General features: G+C 46.5%; 1 protein-coding gene across 1 annotated transcript in view; it reads right to left on the reverse strand.

Moving 5' to 3' along the window:
* Window positions 1-10400, reverse strand: part of ADAMTS12 (ADAM metallopeptidase with thrombospondin type 1 motif 12) — a 291779-nt gene extending 281379 nt beyond the window's left edge. Inside the window, exons 1-2 of the mRNA XM_078066503.1 lie at window positions 9950-10400; window positions 2566-2930 (exon numbers count right to left, since the gene is read on the reverse strand). Coding sequence (XP_077922629.1) covers window positions 2566-2930; window positions 9950-10076 — 492 coding nt within the window. The 5' untranslated portion in view covers window positions 10077-10400. The remainder of the gene's footprint in view (window positions 1-2565; window positions 2931-9949) is intronic.
* Window positions 10401-12899: the final 2499 nt, after the last annotated feature.

Raw genomic sequence — 12899 nt, forward strand, 5'->3', positions numbered from 1 at the left:
ACACGGTCTCTCCATCAAAGAACTTAGAATGGAACAAATCAACTAAACTGTTCAAAAGAAGCAAATTCCATAACTTCAAGGTTATAAAGACTTGAAGGGAGAGAGTGACAAGAATGGTAAAGACGACAGAGGGAATGCTGCTGGGCTGGGACACGGGCTGACTCAGTGGAGAGCAGCCTCCAAGAAGATGGGGACCAAAGCCATGTGGAAGGTATTAAGTGGAGGAAGGAGGTCACCCCACACCCTGGCCCGAGTGACCTTTCTTGGGTCTTCAGTTTGCAACCATCTGAGCCTGCTCCAAGGGAAGCTAAATAGACCCTAAATTATAGACAACCCCAAGAGAGCACAGCCTACAGCATTAGGGTGACTACATCTAAAGCAAAGATTATGTCAGGCCTGAGCCATAGAAAGGAGAAGCAGATGTCCTCCTCCACATGAGAGTGTTTCCTTCCTCAGAAAGCCTTCCCAAACGCCACCTCTGTCCTTAGGGTGGTGGGGGGCTTAAAAGTGAATATATCCTAAGCCTGCCATCCTGTGAATTTGATTGTGGGGTCATGTTTGGGTGAAAGAGAAAATAAATATCACAGAAGTCAGATTCCAGATAAGTGATCAGGAGAAATCAGACACACGTCCAACCACTATCACTTTGATGAGGAGCACTGGCCATAATGGTAAATGAACTTGAAGCCAGCCAGCTCGTATGCTCACAGAAAGGGAAGAAAGTCATTTGGATTTTACTGCCTATTTTATAACTGTCCATAAACTGTTCAATTCTGTGTAAAGGGCTCCAAAATTATGCCAGTAGACTCGTTCTTCTGGCAAAAATCATTCAGCAATTTGAATCTAAAATTTCCATCATCTTGGCTACCACATTAGTCCATTAGTTACTATTTGCTTCTTTGTGTCCCTGTGTTTAGTATGAATCTGGAATCTGAATCTGAAAATGCCCACATGGTAGTCTACACTGCTCCCTGGGGCCATTTGAAATTGAAAAGGTCCCAATATTCTGTTCCCGAGCGTGGAATAATGCTAAACAGTGTGCAGTCTCCCTGAGAAAGCACAGGATGAAAAGGGGGGACAACTGAGAGCAGCAGTTCTCAACCCTGGCTGCACGCTAGAATTATTCGGGGAGAACTGCTACTTTAGAGTAATACTGGCTAATACTGCTAATTAATCCCCACTCACGCTAATCCATTGGCTGGCAACACCTACCACACATTAGAGTTTCCTAGGGAGCTTTAAAAAATTACTGATGTCTGAGCTCCAGTCTCAGACCAGTTAAATCTAAACATCTGGGAGGACGGGTGGGGAATGGGTACTTTTTAAAAGCTCCGCAGTGGATCCTAATGTTCAGCCAGGGTTATGAATGACTGCTCTAGTCCAGTCTTAAACTTCAGTGGGCACCAGAATCTCCTGGAGGGCTCATTAAAACAAGCGTTTCAAATAAGCAGATAACAGAGACAGAAGGTAGATTAGTGGCTCCCCAAAACTAGGGGAGGTGAGGGGATTAGAGGGCAACTTGTAAGGGGTAGAAAGTCTCGGGCTCAAATTAGCTGCGCAGTAAAATTATTCGACATCTTCAAGCTTCATCATCTACTAAAATATAACCAAGATGGGGGGCTGGAGAGCAGAAGAGGACGACGTACAGAAACCACCTCACACACCACACAATCCAGTACCTGGCATATTGGAAACATAAAAAATTGATAATAGCACCCAACATCCATTGAGTGTGTATTATTCGTAAGCACGCTTCTAAGGTGTTTACATATATTTATTCATTTAATTCCCACAATACTCTATTACGGGGATCAGGACTTTTTTTTCCCTATAAAAGCCAGATAGCAATTTTGGGGGCTCATGGGCCATACAGTCCTGCTCCCAACTACTCAGGTCTGCTGCTATACTTTGAGAGCAGCCTTAGACAATGTAAACACGTGGGCTTCTCTATGTTCCAATAAAACTTTATTTATGAAAACAAGGGGTGGTCCAGATTTGGTCTGTGGGCCGTTCTTTGCCAAGCCCTGCTGTGTGAGATGGGTATTGTCATTATCTCCATTTTCTCTCACAGGTGAGCAAACCAAGGCACGAAGGGATAAACTGAGCCTAAGTTTCCGTATGAAGTCTGATTACGAAGTCCACACAGTCAGCTATCTCCCAGAGCAGCTGCTGACAACACCGTCTTTGCTAAGAGCCTCTCTCAGGCCAAACCCAGGTCCTCCTAATTCACAAGGGGCTGGCCAGCCACTCAGGCACAATCCCCTCAGAGCGGCCTCAGAGGCTGAAAACCCGACTCCAGTACTCCCTTCCCCCCACGCTGTTCCTGGTGGAAGTTCTCCCTGCTCTGAGGCCTCAGTGCCCTTACTCTCCATACCTCCCACATTGGTCAACTTTTACTTTCATGCATTTCTCCCCAACCCGTTTGGCAGCCAGGACCATGCATATCACAAGTGTTGAATCTGCACGCGCTGAAGGTGTGTGCGAGCCCACTGGTAACTGGGTGTGCAGGCTGGGAGGACAGGGGCCTGGGGGCAGAGGAGGGAGGCGAGGGACCCAGGCACTCACCAGTCCCTGGCAGGCGCTGAGGGCCGCGGTCCCGATCCTGGTGCCCCGTTGCAGCACTGTGCCCCTGAGATGGCAGGGGGCTGCCGAGGAAGCCACCATCTTCACATGGGAAAGGTTCCCGTATCTCCGCTCCAAGATATAGCTTTTGGAAAGAAATCCCTGATTGACAGACAAGTTAAAGAACAGGTCCTTCTCCTCGTGTGAAATTCTGTAGTACACCCACTCCTCTGGGCCATCCAAGTCTCTCTTCCTCCTGTTGTTGCTGCTGACGGGATGGTGCAAGCCATAGGACTGAAAATGCCCACTGGCATCTACCCGGACGGGGGCCACCACGTGGTATTCAGGCAGGGCCTTGATAAAATGCTCTGAAAGAAAAGGACACAAAGAATAAAACTGAGAGCACTCTCTGCTGAGTCTCCAGCAAGGTAAACGCTCGGCCACTTGGAACTTAGACTTTAGCGTGTTGATGGCAAAATACCCCTGTTGGCCTGAAGTTTACAGATCCCATCTACCGCACAAACACTGGCAACAGTAAACTCCCTGAACGACTCAAAATCGACTCGGGGCCCCTCCTTGACGACACGTGGCAGTCTGAGCCGGCACCCAGGCACAACTCTGGATGGCAGATGTTTTCCCAGAGACAAATCAAGATGAGAATTCACTCATGAGGCGGCCCATTAGCAAGGAGGCAAGGTCAGCTTAAGGAATGTTTCAAGTCTTGAGTTCATGAATACAAATCACAGAGCTTCGCTGTTTATTTTAAGGAGCTTAAACGCCTCAGGAACTTCCCATTAACTCAGGTTCGAAGAAAAATAAAAACAGCTAACCCGTCGTATAGACTCTGACAAACTTCACACGGATCACAGCATTAGTGTTCTGTAACGTGAAACGGGTACTTAAAGAAACAAACTTGGATTTTTTTTTTATTTTTACAAAGTATACAAAATAAAATGGTAAGATGAAAACCGCCGCTTTAAAAATGCAAGACAGGACACTTGTCCCTTCCACACAGGAGAACACATACACCTTTTGGCGTGCTCACGTTTAAATTCCCACCACTTCCTCCTCATCCTGATGTTTGAAAAGAACAAGGAACCTAACTAGGAGGGGCGAATCATCCCTCAGGATGCCAGACTACTTAAGGCAAACCGTTAGCCACTTAGTAAAATAACTCATTGTTTGCATTAGAGAGAAAAAAGAAAAGAAAAGAAAGAAAGAAAAGGAGCCAGGGAGGAAGCAAGAGAGAGAGAAGGAAAATCAAATTCCACTTGCCACCTCCCAGATGTATTCCTTGCGCCTTCTAGCTTACGTTGTTTTCTACAGCTAGTCGCACTTTTGCACTCTCTACTGATACCCTGCTTATTCTCACTTAGGCTTGAACGTCCCAACTCCAATCCCCCTTTTTTCTCCTAAGGTCCCTGGTTCAAGTTCTCTCAGGTCCTTAACTTTCCATACCTCTCAGAATAGCCTCATTTTACCACCGTTTTTGTGCATCAGACTTTATTCCCGAAGCCTCTGGAGGCAGAATCTTGCCCATCGCAGCTGCCTGGCTCGCAATGTGTCGCTCTATCAATGAGCACATCTGTAGTTGGTTAACTAAAAGAACTGGACTTAATGGGGTACGTTTATAAAACAGCCTCTTTTCCCAGACAACTGCCTTCCAACACACTTTGTGAAATTGTTCATCTCTGCCTTGGATGAAATCTGGGGCAGAGCGCAGAGTTTTCAACTTAGGTACTAATAAATAGTCTCCGTTTTTTAGGTGTAAAAAAATCCAGAACCACTGCTTCTAATTGCGGCGGTTCTGAGCAACAAATCACATAGCAACATGGACAAACCTTTAAAAACAATGTTCAGTGAAAAATAAGAAACAATACAAGTTAATACAGAGCCACTGACATCAATGGAAAATACATGCACACCAAAACAATAATACAAAGTCAGCCAGAACATATGCAAATGAAAAATACATATGGAACCCATTAAAATGGTTTTCCATGAGGAGGAATGGGAGCGGGGACAAAAATGCAAAAAAAAAAATAAAATAAAGCAAGAAAGGGGTTTTGCGCAAATCAGTGACACTAGCGTGCCATGAACTAGGAGTCAAATTGACTCAGTCCTCTGATACTCCCCAAAGAATATCTGGACATATTTAGTATCAGAGTCTCACTGACCTTCCAAGTTCAGAGCTTAGGAGGGGAAAGGCCAGGGTGGGTCGGAAGAAAGTGGATACAATTGGCTTCCTTTGGGTTACTCTTTTCTTCTGCTGCTCACAGTAATGTCTCCGGCTTCTCCAGGGTGAGCAGTGGATGGAAGTTAGGGGCAAAAAAAGTCTTACCCAACAGTGTATAGCCATCATCTTGCAATGGGCCCGGCTGTGCGTGCTCACTGCCCAGATGCTGACTCCCCCTCTCAGGGAATGCTCCTATTTGCCTTATAGGGCCTGTCGCTGAAGATGCATCTCAAAGAATTAAACATGATTTTTGAAAGTATAAAATGAAAGATAAAGCTTGCCTAAGCCCTAGCACCTACTCCTCAAAGAATAAAAGAGCAAACAAATTTAGAGCTCTTGACCCAGTTGCTTTCTTTCTAATGGGTTTTGAAGAGATCCAGCATAAGTTGGCTATACAATAATATAATGATAATAACCACAGTAACCATTTAACGAGCACTTGCTATGAGCCAGGTACCATCAGTCCCTTCTCACTCAGTCCTCACAATTTCAGTGAATTCTCATTTCATAGATAAAGAAACAGAGCCTAAGAGAGGTCCCAGAGCCAATATGCAACATCACTTATACTGAAATCTCATGTTTCCTATTTCAAAATCATGTTCTTAGCCCCTGTACTTCATGTACATAAGCAGTTGCCCTTGGCAGAAATGTATAACAGAGTAGAAGTGATACCACTGCCCTGGGGAGATGATTTGACAAGAAGAAGGTGGCTTGACTTCTTTAAGAGGCGTCAATTTGCTCAGCAATAAAGGAAGGATAATAATGGCCTGTTTAGCAGGTAGAGTAACAAGGGGTAAGACCAGTTTTGCCTCTTGATTTGATTGCAAATGAAGCAGCTAAGCCATGTCAGCCCATAGGTGTGGACAGAAATAAGAGGCCACGGGAGTGTGACTTATGCCCACCTGCCGTTGCTTTATCTATACGAAGGAGTCACAGTACGAGTTTTCACCCCCTAGGGTGGCTGTGAGGATCCAGTGTGTATTAATATATGTAATAGATGTAGAGTGGTGCTTGACAAATAGCACTCAGTGGCTATGATTGGTATTAAAGATAGAAACTTGGCCATCAAGGATCACTGTGGCCATAAATAGGTATAAACTCCAAGCAGAGACAGGGGAGAAGCCCTCGCTCACCTTGGCTTCCTCTCAGTGGGTATTTAGTTTGGAAGATGAGGTAGCTATAACTTTGGACAATAGAAGGCAGAGCTCAGAGGGGATATGATAGAAATGGAGAAAGTACATGTCAGGAAATAATTTTTACCATTTCTGTGGTCAAGCCCAGCATTTAGAGTATACCAACCTGGTCTTGTCTAATCTGTACGGTTCTCTGGGACAGATATCATTAACTGTGTCCCTCATCTTAGCCCTCATTCCCACTCCTGTAAAAAGACAATGAAGAAGGACAAGGATTCATTCTGGGGTGATCTGGCCCCGGAGCCCACCCTTCTAACCGCTGCCCTTGCTGCTTCTCAAGGGTCTACCGCTGAGAACCAGATGTCAAGTTGGGGAGTCAACAAGGCTGTGGGTGGGAGGAACTGAGGCACACTGAAATCCCATCACAGTCTGCAGCTTTATGGAAACACATTATCAGCCCTGAATACCTTGACTTGCCTTCTTTAAAATTAGCCTCGAAACCCTCGGTCACAAACATTGATGATACTTCATGAGAAGCTTTCAGTGAAGCCTGTTGACACAAGTGCTTTCGAAAATTCACAACATCAGGCAATTTTTTACCCTCTGCTTAGAAAGAAAGGAGAGAGATAAGAGAATATTTACCTGCCAGATTTTATAGTTTAGGTTAAATTTATACTTAACTCTTTGTATTGTGTATTTCTATCTTAGAGAGCTATGAATTTCTAAGGACTCTTCACTAAAAAGAGCAATGAAATTCTCTAAGAGTCAGGAGTTCATTTTCATAATTCTCTTCCATGGGATGCTGCAACCTTTCAAATATATTTTTACCATAGAAAACCACATGTGTCAAGATGTGGAGGATCGCGTTGATCCCCCCCAAGTTGTAAAATACGCCACAGGAGGTTGGATTTGCTCACCAACTATATGACTACCAACCTCCAGACTATCATTGCTTATGATAACAAACACAAATAAAATACCAAAACTGTGAAGTGTCTTCTTACATAAAGAAAATACATGAAATCACTTCCTTCTTTCTTTTTTTCCAAATAGCATAGATACATTATTAGGCCATTTGTCTTGAAGCACACTCAAAACGCTTGTCTGGAAACACTCCCTCTGTTCTTGCACCAACCTGTGCTGCCGAAAACACATTTCTACTGTGGGATAAAGTGCCCGCCCTGTTGATTTCAGAGTTGCTGGGAGCAAAAGAGATCATAGATGCAGCCGGTGACTTGTAGACAATACAAGGAATAAGGAACCCAAGGGGCTATCACTGGTTGTGGGGAAAAAGGCAGTATGTTGTGCACAAGACTAATATTTCCCGTTGTTCTGATACTTGGTTGGGAACCAAGAAACCTTGTGGAAGTCACTGCACTTTTCTATATCACAAGTGAGTGATGTGGAAAGAATACTGGGCAGAGTGTCAAATCTGCCTTTTCTGGTCCCAGAAAAGACTGGATGTACCTCTGTGTTCTTTTCCAGGGCTAAAATCCTCCCTCCGCCCCACCCGTAGGGCTAGAAAGAATGTTAATGATTATCTAGGATGAGAATGTTTCCAGCCACACCCAGTACCATCCCCTCCACCCCTCGGGCGAAGGAGCACTTCATAGGTGCTCACTGAACACACGCTGACTAACACACTCACCTCCGAGGCCCCCCTTCCTCCTCCGGAAAAATAAGGATGGCAGAGATGATATCTGAAGTCACTTTCAAGTTTAAATGCTCAGAATTTGGGTGCAATTCAAAAATGTCAGAGGGCGCCTGGGTGGCTCAGTTGGTTAAGCGACTGCCTTCTGCTCAGGTCATGATCCCGGGGTCCTGGGAACGAGTCCCACATTGGGCCCCCCCCGCTCTGCTCTGCGGGGAACCTGCTTCTCCCTCTCCCTCTGCCTGCCACTCCCCTTGCTTGTGTGCTCTCTGTCTCTGTCAAATAAATAAATAAAATCTTTAAAAAAAACAAAAAAAATGTTGTCAGAGTAGAAGTGGAAATCTAGGTACATCGGTTCTTTGTGAAATGACAGGCTGATCATTTGGGGCAAAACCCAGGTCATCCTAGTCCCATGAAGCCTTAGAATTTTCTCACCCCTTCTCTCCACCTCTCTCTCTCAATTGTTCTCCCTCTCTCCACTCGGTTCTAAATGAAGCCTGCTCAGGAATTTCTCTGTTGCACCAAATGTGGATTACTTGTAAATCCATTGGTGAGTTAAGAACAAATATTCTGGAGAAGACTTTTAGAAATGGAAATTATTTTTAAAACCTAAATATCTGTGCATCGCTGATAAACTCGGAGCACTCTACAGCTACTTGTCAGTATCAGAGAGTTTCAGCACATAACCCCAGTGGCCACCAAGCAAAACAACCATCTCTCCCCTTCCAGGGAGGAGAGAGCAACGCCCAGGGGGGGTCTGCTCCACACTAAGCTGAATTCGCTTACAAAGAAGATGTGGAGCGAGGAGAGCTGAAAACCAACGCAGGAGAATGTGTGTCTTTGAACCAAATCATCTCCAAACGCCCTGGGAAGTGCTCACAGGCTCTGATTGTGCTGCCAGAAGGGAGACTTTTCACAAAGGGGCTGTTTTTCAAAGAAAAACAAACGCTGCTATTTTAAACTTGGGGGTGGGAGATTGTATCTGGAAGGTTTACACAAGCAAGTGCTGGGTGATTGACATCTAACCCTGGTGTTCAGGCTCCAGCTTCCAAGGAAAGCAAAGGGACTTGCTTCGGATTGCTCCTGAAGTCACAGCAGATGAGCTCTTAGCAGTATTTGAACTTTGCAATATAGGCAGAACCCTGTGTGGAAATCCTCAACAAAGGCAGGCTCCTGATCTCTGCCACCCAAGTGGTCTTGCAGATTAAAGGGGGTCCGAATGCTAGAGAAGCTTCTCAAGGCTTGAGCATAGTCAGCAAACACTGAACATAATGTTTGTTAAAGCAGTGCTGTGTGTGTGTGTGTGTGTGTGTGTGTGTGTGTGTGTGTGTGTGTGTGTGTGTGTTGGCCCTACCCTATTATTGCTAAGAGGCCAGCCTCTGGAGCCAGGCTACCTGGGTTCAAAACCTCACTCCACCATGAGCTGGGCCCATAAACTCATCAAGCTTCCTCAGCAGTAAAACCGGGACAGTAACAATGGTCCCTGCACCCCAGAAGGCTGTGGACAGTGGTTGCTGGGCTGACACATGCAGAGTGCCTTAGCAGTCTATGTGCATGGAACTTTCTCCAGCCATGCGGGCCACTGCTGCCGCTCTGTCTTCTCCTAGATGCGCAAGGAACTTCCCACCGAACACAGAAGTGTCTCTGACCCTTCCAAGTCCAATAAAAAAAACCGAAGCAGCCGTGCTGCTCTGCCCAAGGGGTTAGGTTTAAGGACAAGCTGTCCTCACAACCCCGCCAGGGTTTTCCACAGCATTGTATGTTTCATGACATTCACAAGGACGTGCAGTCAGCCGCCCCCAGGAAGGCAGGACAGGGAAAGGTGAGCCCCTACAGTGGTAAATGTCCCCCAAAAAGAACTGTTATTTTTAAAAGACAGCCCTCAATCTTTCCAGGAAACCAAAACACAGCCAAACTCACTCAGCAGGGGGCCGGAATCACATTTCCCCTCCCCTGTCCAGAGCTGAAACTAACTGGAAACACCGCCAGTGGCCAGTTGGAACTTAAAAAAAAAAAAAAATCATTTTCCATATTCAGAATTTGAAAAATAGAGGATTGAAACAGAGCAGCATTCAAAGAAGAGACAAAAGGGGGGGGCATTACCAGTTACCTCTTGGGTCTTTCCTGCCACAGCATTAGTGTGTAAGAGACGGGATACTGGCCTTTCAGTAAGAATTAAGGAACCATCACATTCAACACTGAATTCTGAGACACCCTATGTTACTGAGCTCCCAGCCCAGATTTCCTTACAACTCAGCCAAACGGTTTTGCAGAGTTCAGCCAGTGGGGGAGGGGAAGGGAGAGCAACCAACTTTCCACGCGTCTCACCACCACGGTTTCCAAAGGAAATAAAGAAAAGCCACTAACCTTGCCTCCTGTCCGGGAAGTGCACCGGGCCTGGCTGAGCTTGTCTCCCATAGCAAAGGGCCCCAAAGTTAAGGAGGTGAGCTACAATGGAGAGGTTTGCAAGCCAGCTCCTCTGGGCACATGGCATGATTCGGTTGTTGGGGAGAAGAAAAGTCACCAAGGTTTAGCTCTCAGCTCAAGAAATCAAGTCCTCGCCTGTGGCCGAGCAGAAAGATGCAGAGGTGCATGGTCCAGGAGTGGGACGGAGCGGCTGCAAAGCTGCCCACGACTTCCCTTTGCTTTTTCAAGCAGAAAAGGGCTAGTTACCTTTATCCCCCTTCCCTCCTGAAAGGGGAATGATTCAACTGGCAGTCTGCTTTCCGCGGGGTGTGGAACGGGTCAGAGCGGGAGGGGGCAGCCCACCCAAGATCCCCACCCCTCTGCCTTCCGCGCCCGGCCTCGCAGCCAACTCCGCGCATCTTCCTCCGGCCTCCCACCCCCACGCTCCTCCGGCCCCGCCCAGAGCCCTGCCGAGCCGGCCAAATAGGGGAGACCCGGGAGAGCCACCCTGGGCGGGACTGCGAAAAGAGAGGCCCCCAGGCCAGCCCTCCCTGGCCGAAATACAGGCCGAAAGTGCTGAGCGCAGAGGTAGGGCACAGGGGACCCCACTCCTCCACCCTCCCGGCTCAGTGCTGCCCCCTTGGCTGCCTTTGTCCACCCAGTTCCGAACTTTTCCTAACAATGCTCTACGGAGACCCCTCCATCCGCCAGGCTTCTCGGGGATTCCCTTCCAAGGCATACTAGGACTTCCATTTAAAAAAGAAATGGGCAGTTTCTCTCTTGGCCAAGTCACACAGAGGGAAATGGCCTGAGCTAATCTTCTGGTTCAACCCTAAACAAGTCCATGGGCACGAAGACGTGATGAGACCAAATGATTATGAGCTACGCTGGGTCTGCAGGTCCCTCTGGTGCCTTTCTACTTTTATTACCCCACCTTTCCTAGCCCACCTCCACTCACCCACAAGGAAACCAAGACAGCGGAGGAAGTAAATAAGCCCAAGACCTGTGTGAAGGTATTTCTCCAGTTGACCTGCCCAGCTGCTCATGGAGGGGGCATCCACTGGCCTGGAGCTTTACATTACTGAGAGAATGCTGCAAACCAGGGAGCTCACCAAGCATCCTGAGAATTTACTGGGTAATCCAGCCAAGATTTCACACCTCTGGGCTGAAACAGTCTTCCTTACTCCATTCAGGAGGAATTTGGCCCCATACTGGTCCTCCATGGCTTCCAGCCAGCCATGTGTCCAATGAGAGGTGCAGGAAAGCAACTCCTTCAACCCTGTGCAGGCCTGGGCAGCCCCAGCAAAGCAGTGATCCAAGGGCAAGGTGGTCCTCACAGGCTTGGGGTGGGTATGAATCCTTCAGACTGGAAGCATATGCTCCACGGTATTTCGAGGGGGTATGAATTAGTTTTCTATTATCGCCATTAAGCATTCCCATAATGTTGGCGACTTAAAACAGCACAGATTTAGTATCATATAGTTCTGGAGGTCAGAAGTCTGAGATGGGTCTCCCTGGACTAAAATCCAGGTGTTAGCACAGCTGCATTCCTTTCTGGAAGCTGTGGGGAAGAGTTGTTTTCCTGTTTTTTTCATCTTCTAAGAGGCTACCCACACTCCTCAGTCCCTTGCCCTCTGCCCCTGGTTTCAAAGTCAGCGATGGCCAGTGAGTCTCCTATATGGCATCATCATGACACTATCTCTTTTCCTTCCCTTTTCCGTTTATAAGGACCCTTGTGATGACAGTGGGCCCACTCAGATCATCCGGAATAATCTCTTGATCTTAAAGCCAGCCCATTAGCAACCTTAATTCCATCTGCAACCTTTATCCCCCTTGTCGTGTAACATGGCACGTTATGTCATCATGGCCAGTCATGAAAGTGCTCTGAGCCTCTTCTCCGGTGACGTAAATATTAAGTAGGAAGAGCATAACTTAAGTGCAAAAGAAACTCAGATATGACAGGCATGTCTGGTGAAATGATCAGGCAGAAATGCAATTACAAGGGCACTGAAGAACCACTTAGAGCCAGAACTCCTTTTGTTTCTTTTCTTTTCTTCCTCTTCTCCTTCCCCTCAGTCTCCCTCCTCCACTTCCTCCTCTTCTTCCTCTTCATTTTATCCTTTTAATAGCAAGCGGAGTCTCATCTGAGGGTGGGATCACTCCTGGCTTCCGTGCCCTGGAGAAGAGCTATGTCTCTCAGGTAAAAAACTCTGGGAACTTTTGAGTCCCAATAATGTCAGGGAATATCAGGGAGGATCCATGGACCATTCTGGACTCAGAGTTTCATAACCTCTTCAACTCTAATGGCTTTCCCCTTACTTTCTCTGCCCCTCCTACTCTCAAGACCATGACCAGAAATATCTGTCATCCAGAGTCATCCAAGCCTGAAATATTGAAACTATAAAATCCCACCAAAATTTTGTATTCTGTCAGCCCTTTCAAACCTTTATACCCAGTACCTTTGGTCTTCAGCCTAGTAAGGACTGCCTGTCTCCTGATCTCTCCATCTTTGGTTGTCTCATAATCTATAAGCATCTCTCTGGCTTTATCTCCTTTTCTGCCAGCCATATCCTATGATTCATCTCCTTAAATAATCTCTCACCAGTGCCTTCAACTCTTCCTCATCAAACTCTAACCTTGTTTTACCCTAACTGCTGATTTTCTCGCTTTTTGTTTCCAAGTGCTGTTGAAAAAACTCACCTAATTGCACCTACTGGTGCAACTATCAATTCATGTCTCCAAGTTCAGCAAGTTTTCAACATGACTCAGCACAAATACTCATCCTGCTACTATTCTAACACCAAGTTCTTCCTACTTTTTCCAAAATTTACAAAATACCTCCAAAGCTTGGTATTTCCTCGGGGTAGAGGGAAGAGTTCATCTTACTCAACTTTTCCTCTGCTCTTTGGGA

The sequence above is a fragment of the Halichoerus grypus genome, chromosome 2 (assembly GCF_964656455.1).
Source record: "Halichoerus grypus chromosome 2, mHalGry1.hap1.1, whole genome shotgun sequence".
Classification (NCBI taxonomy): Eukaryota; Metazoa; Chordata; class Mammalia; order Carnivora; family Phocidae; genus Halichoerus; species Halichoerus grypus.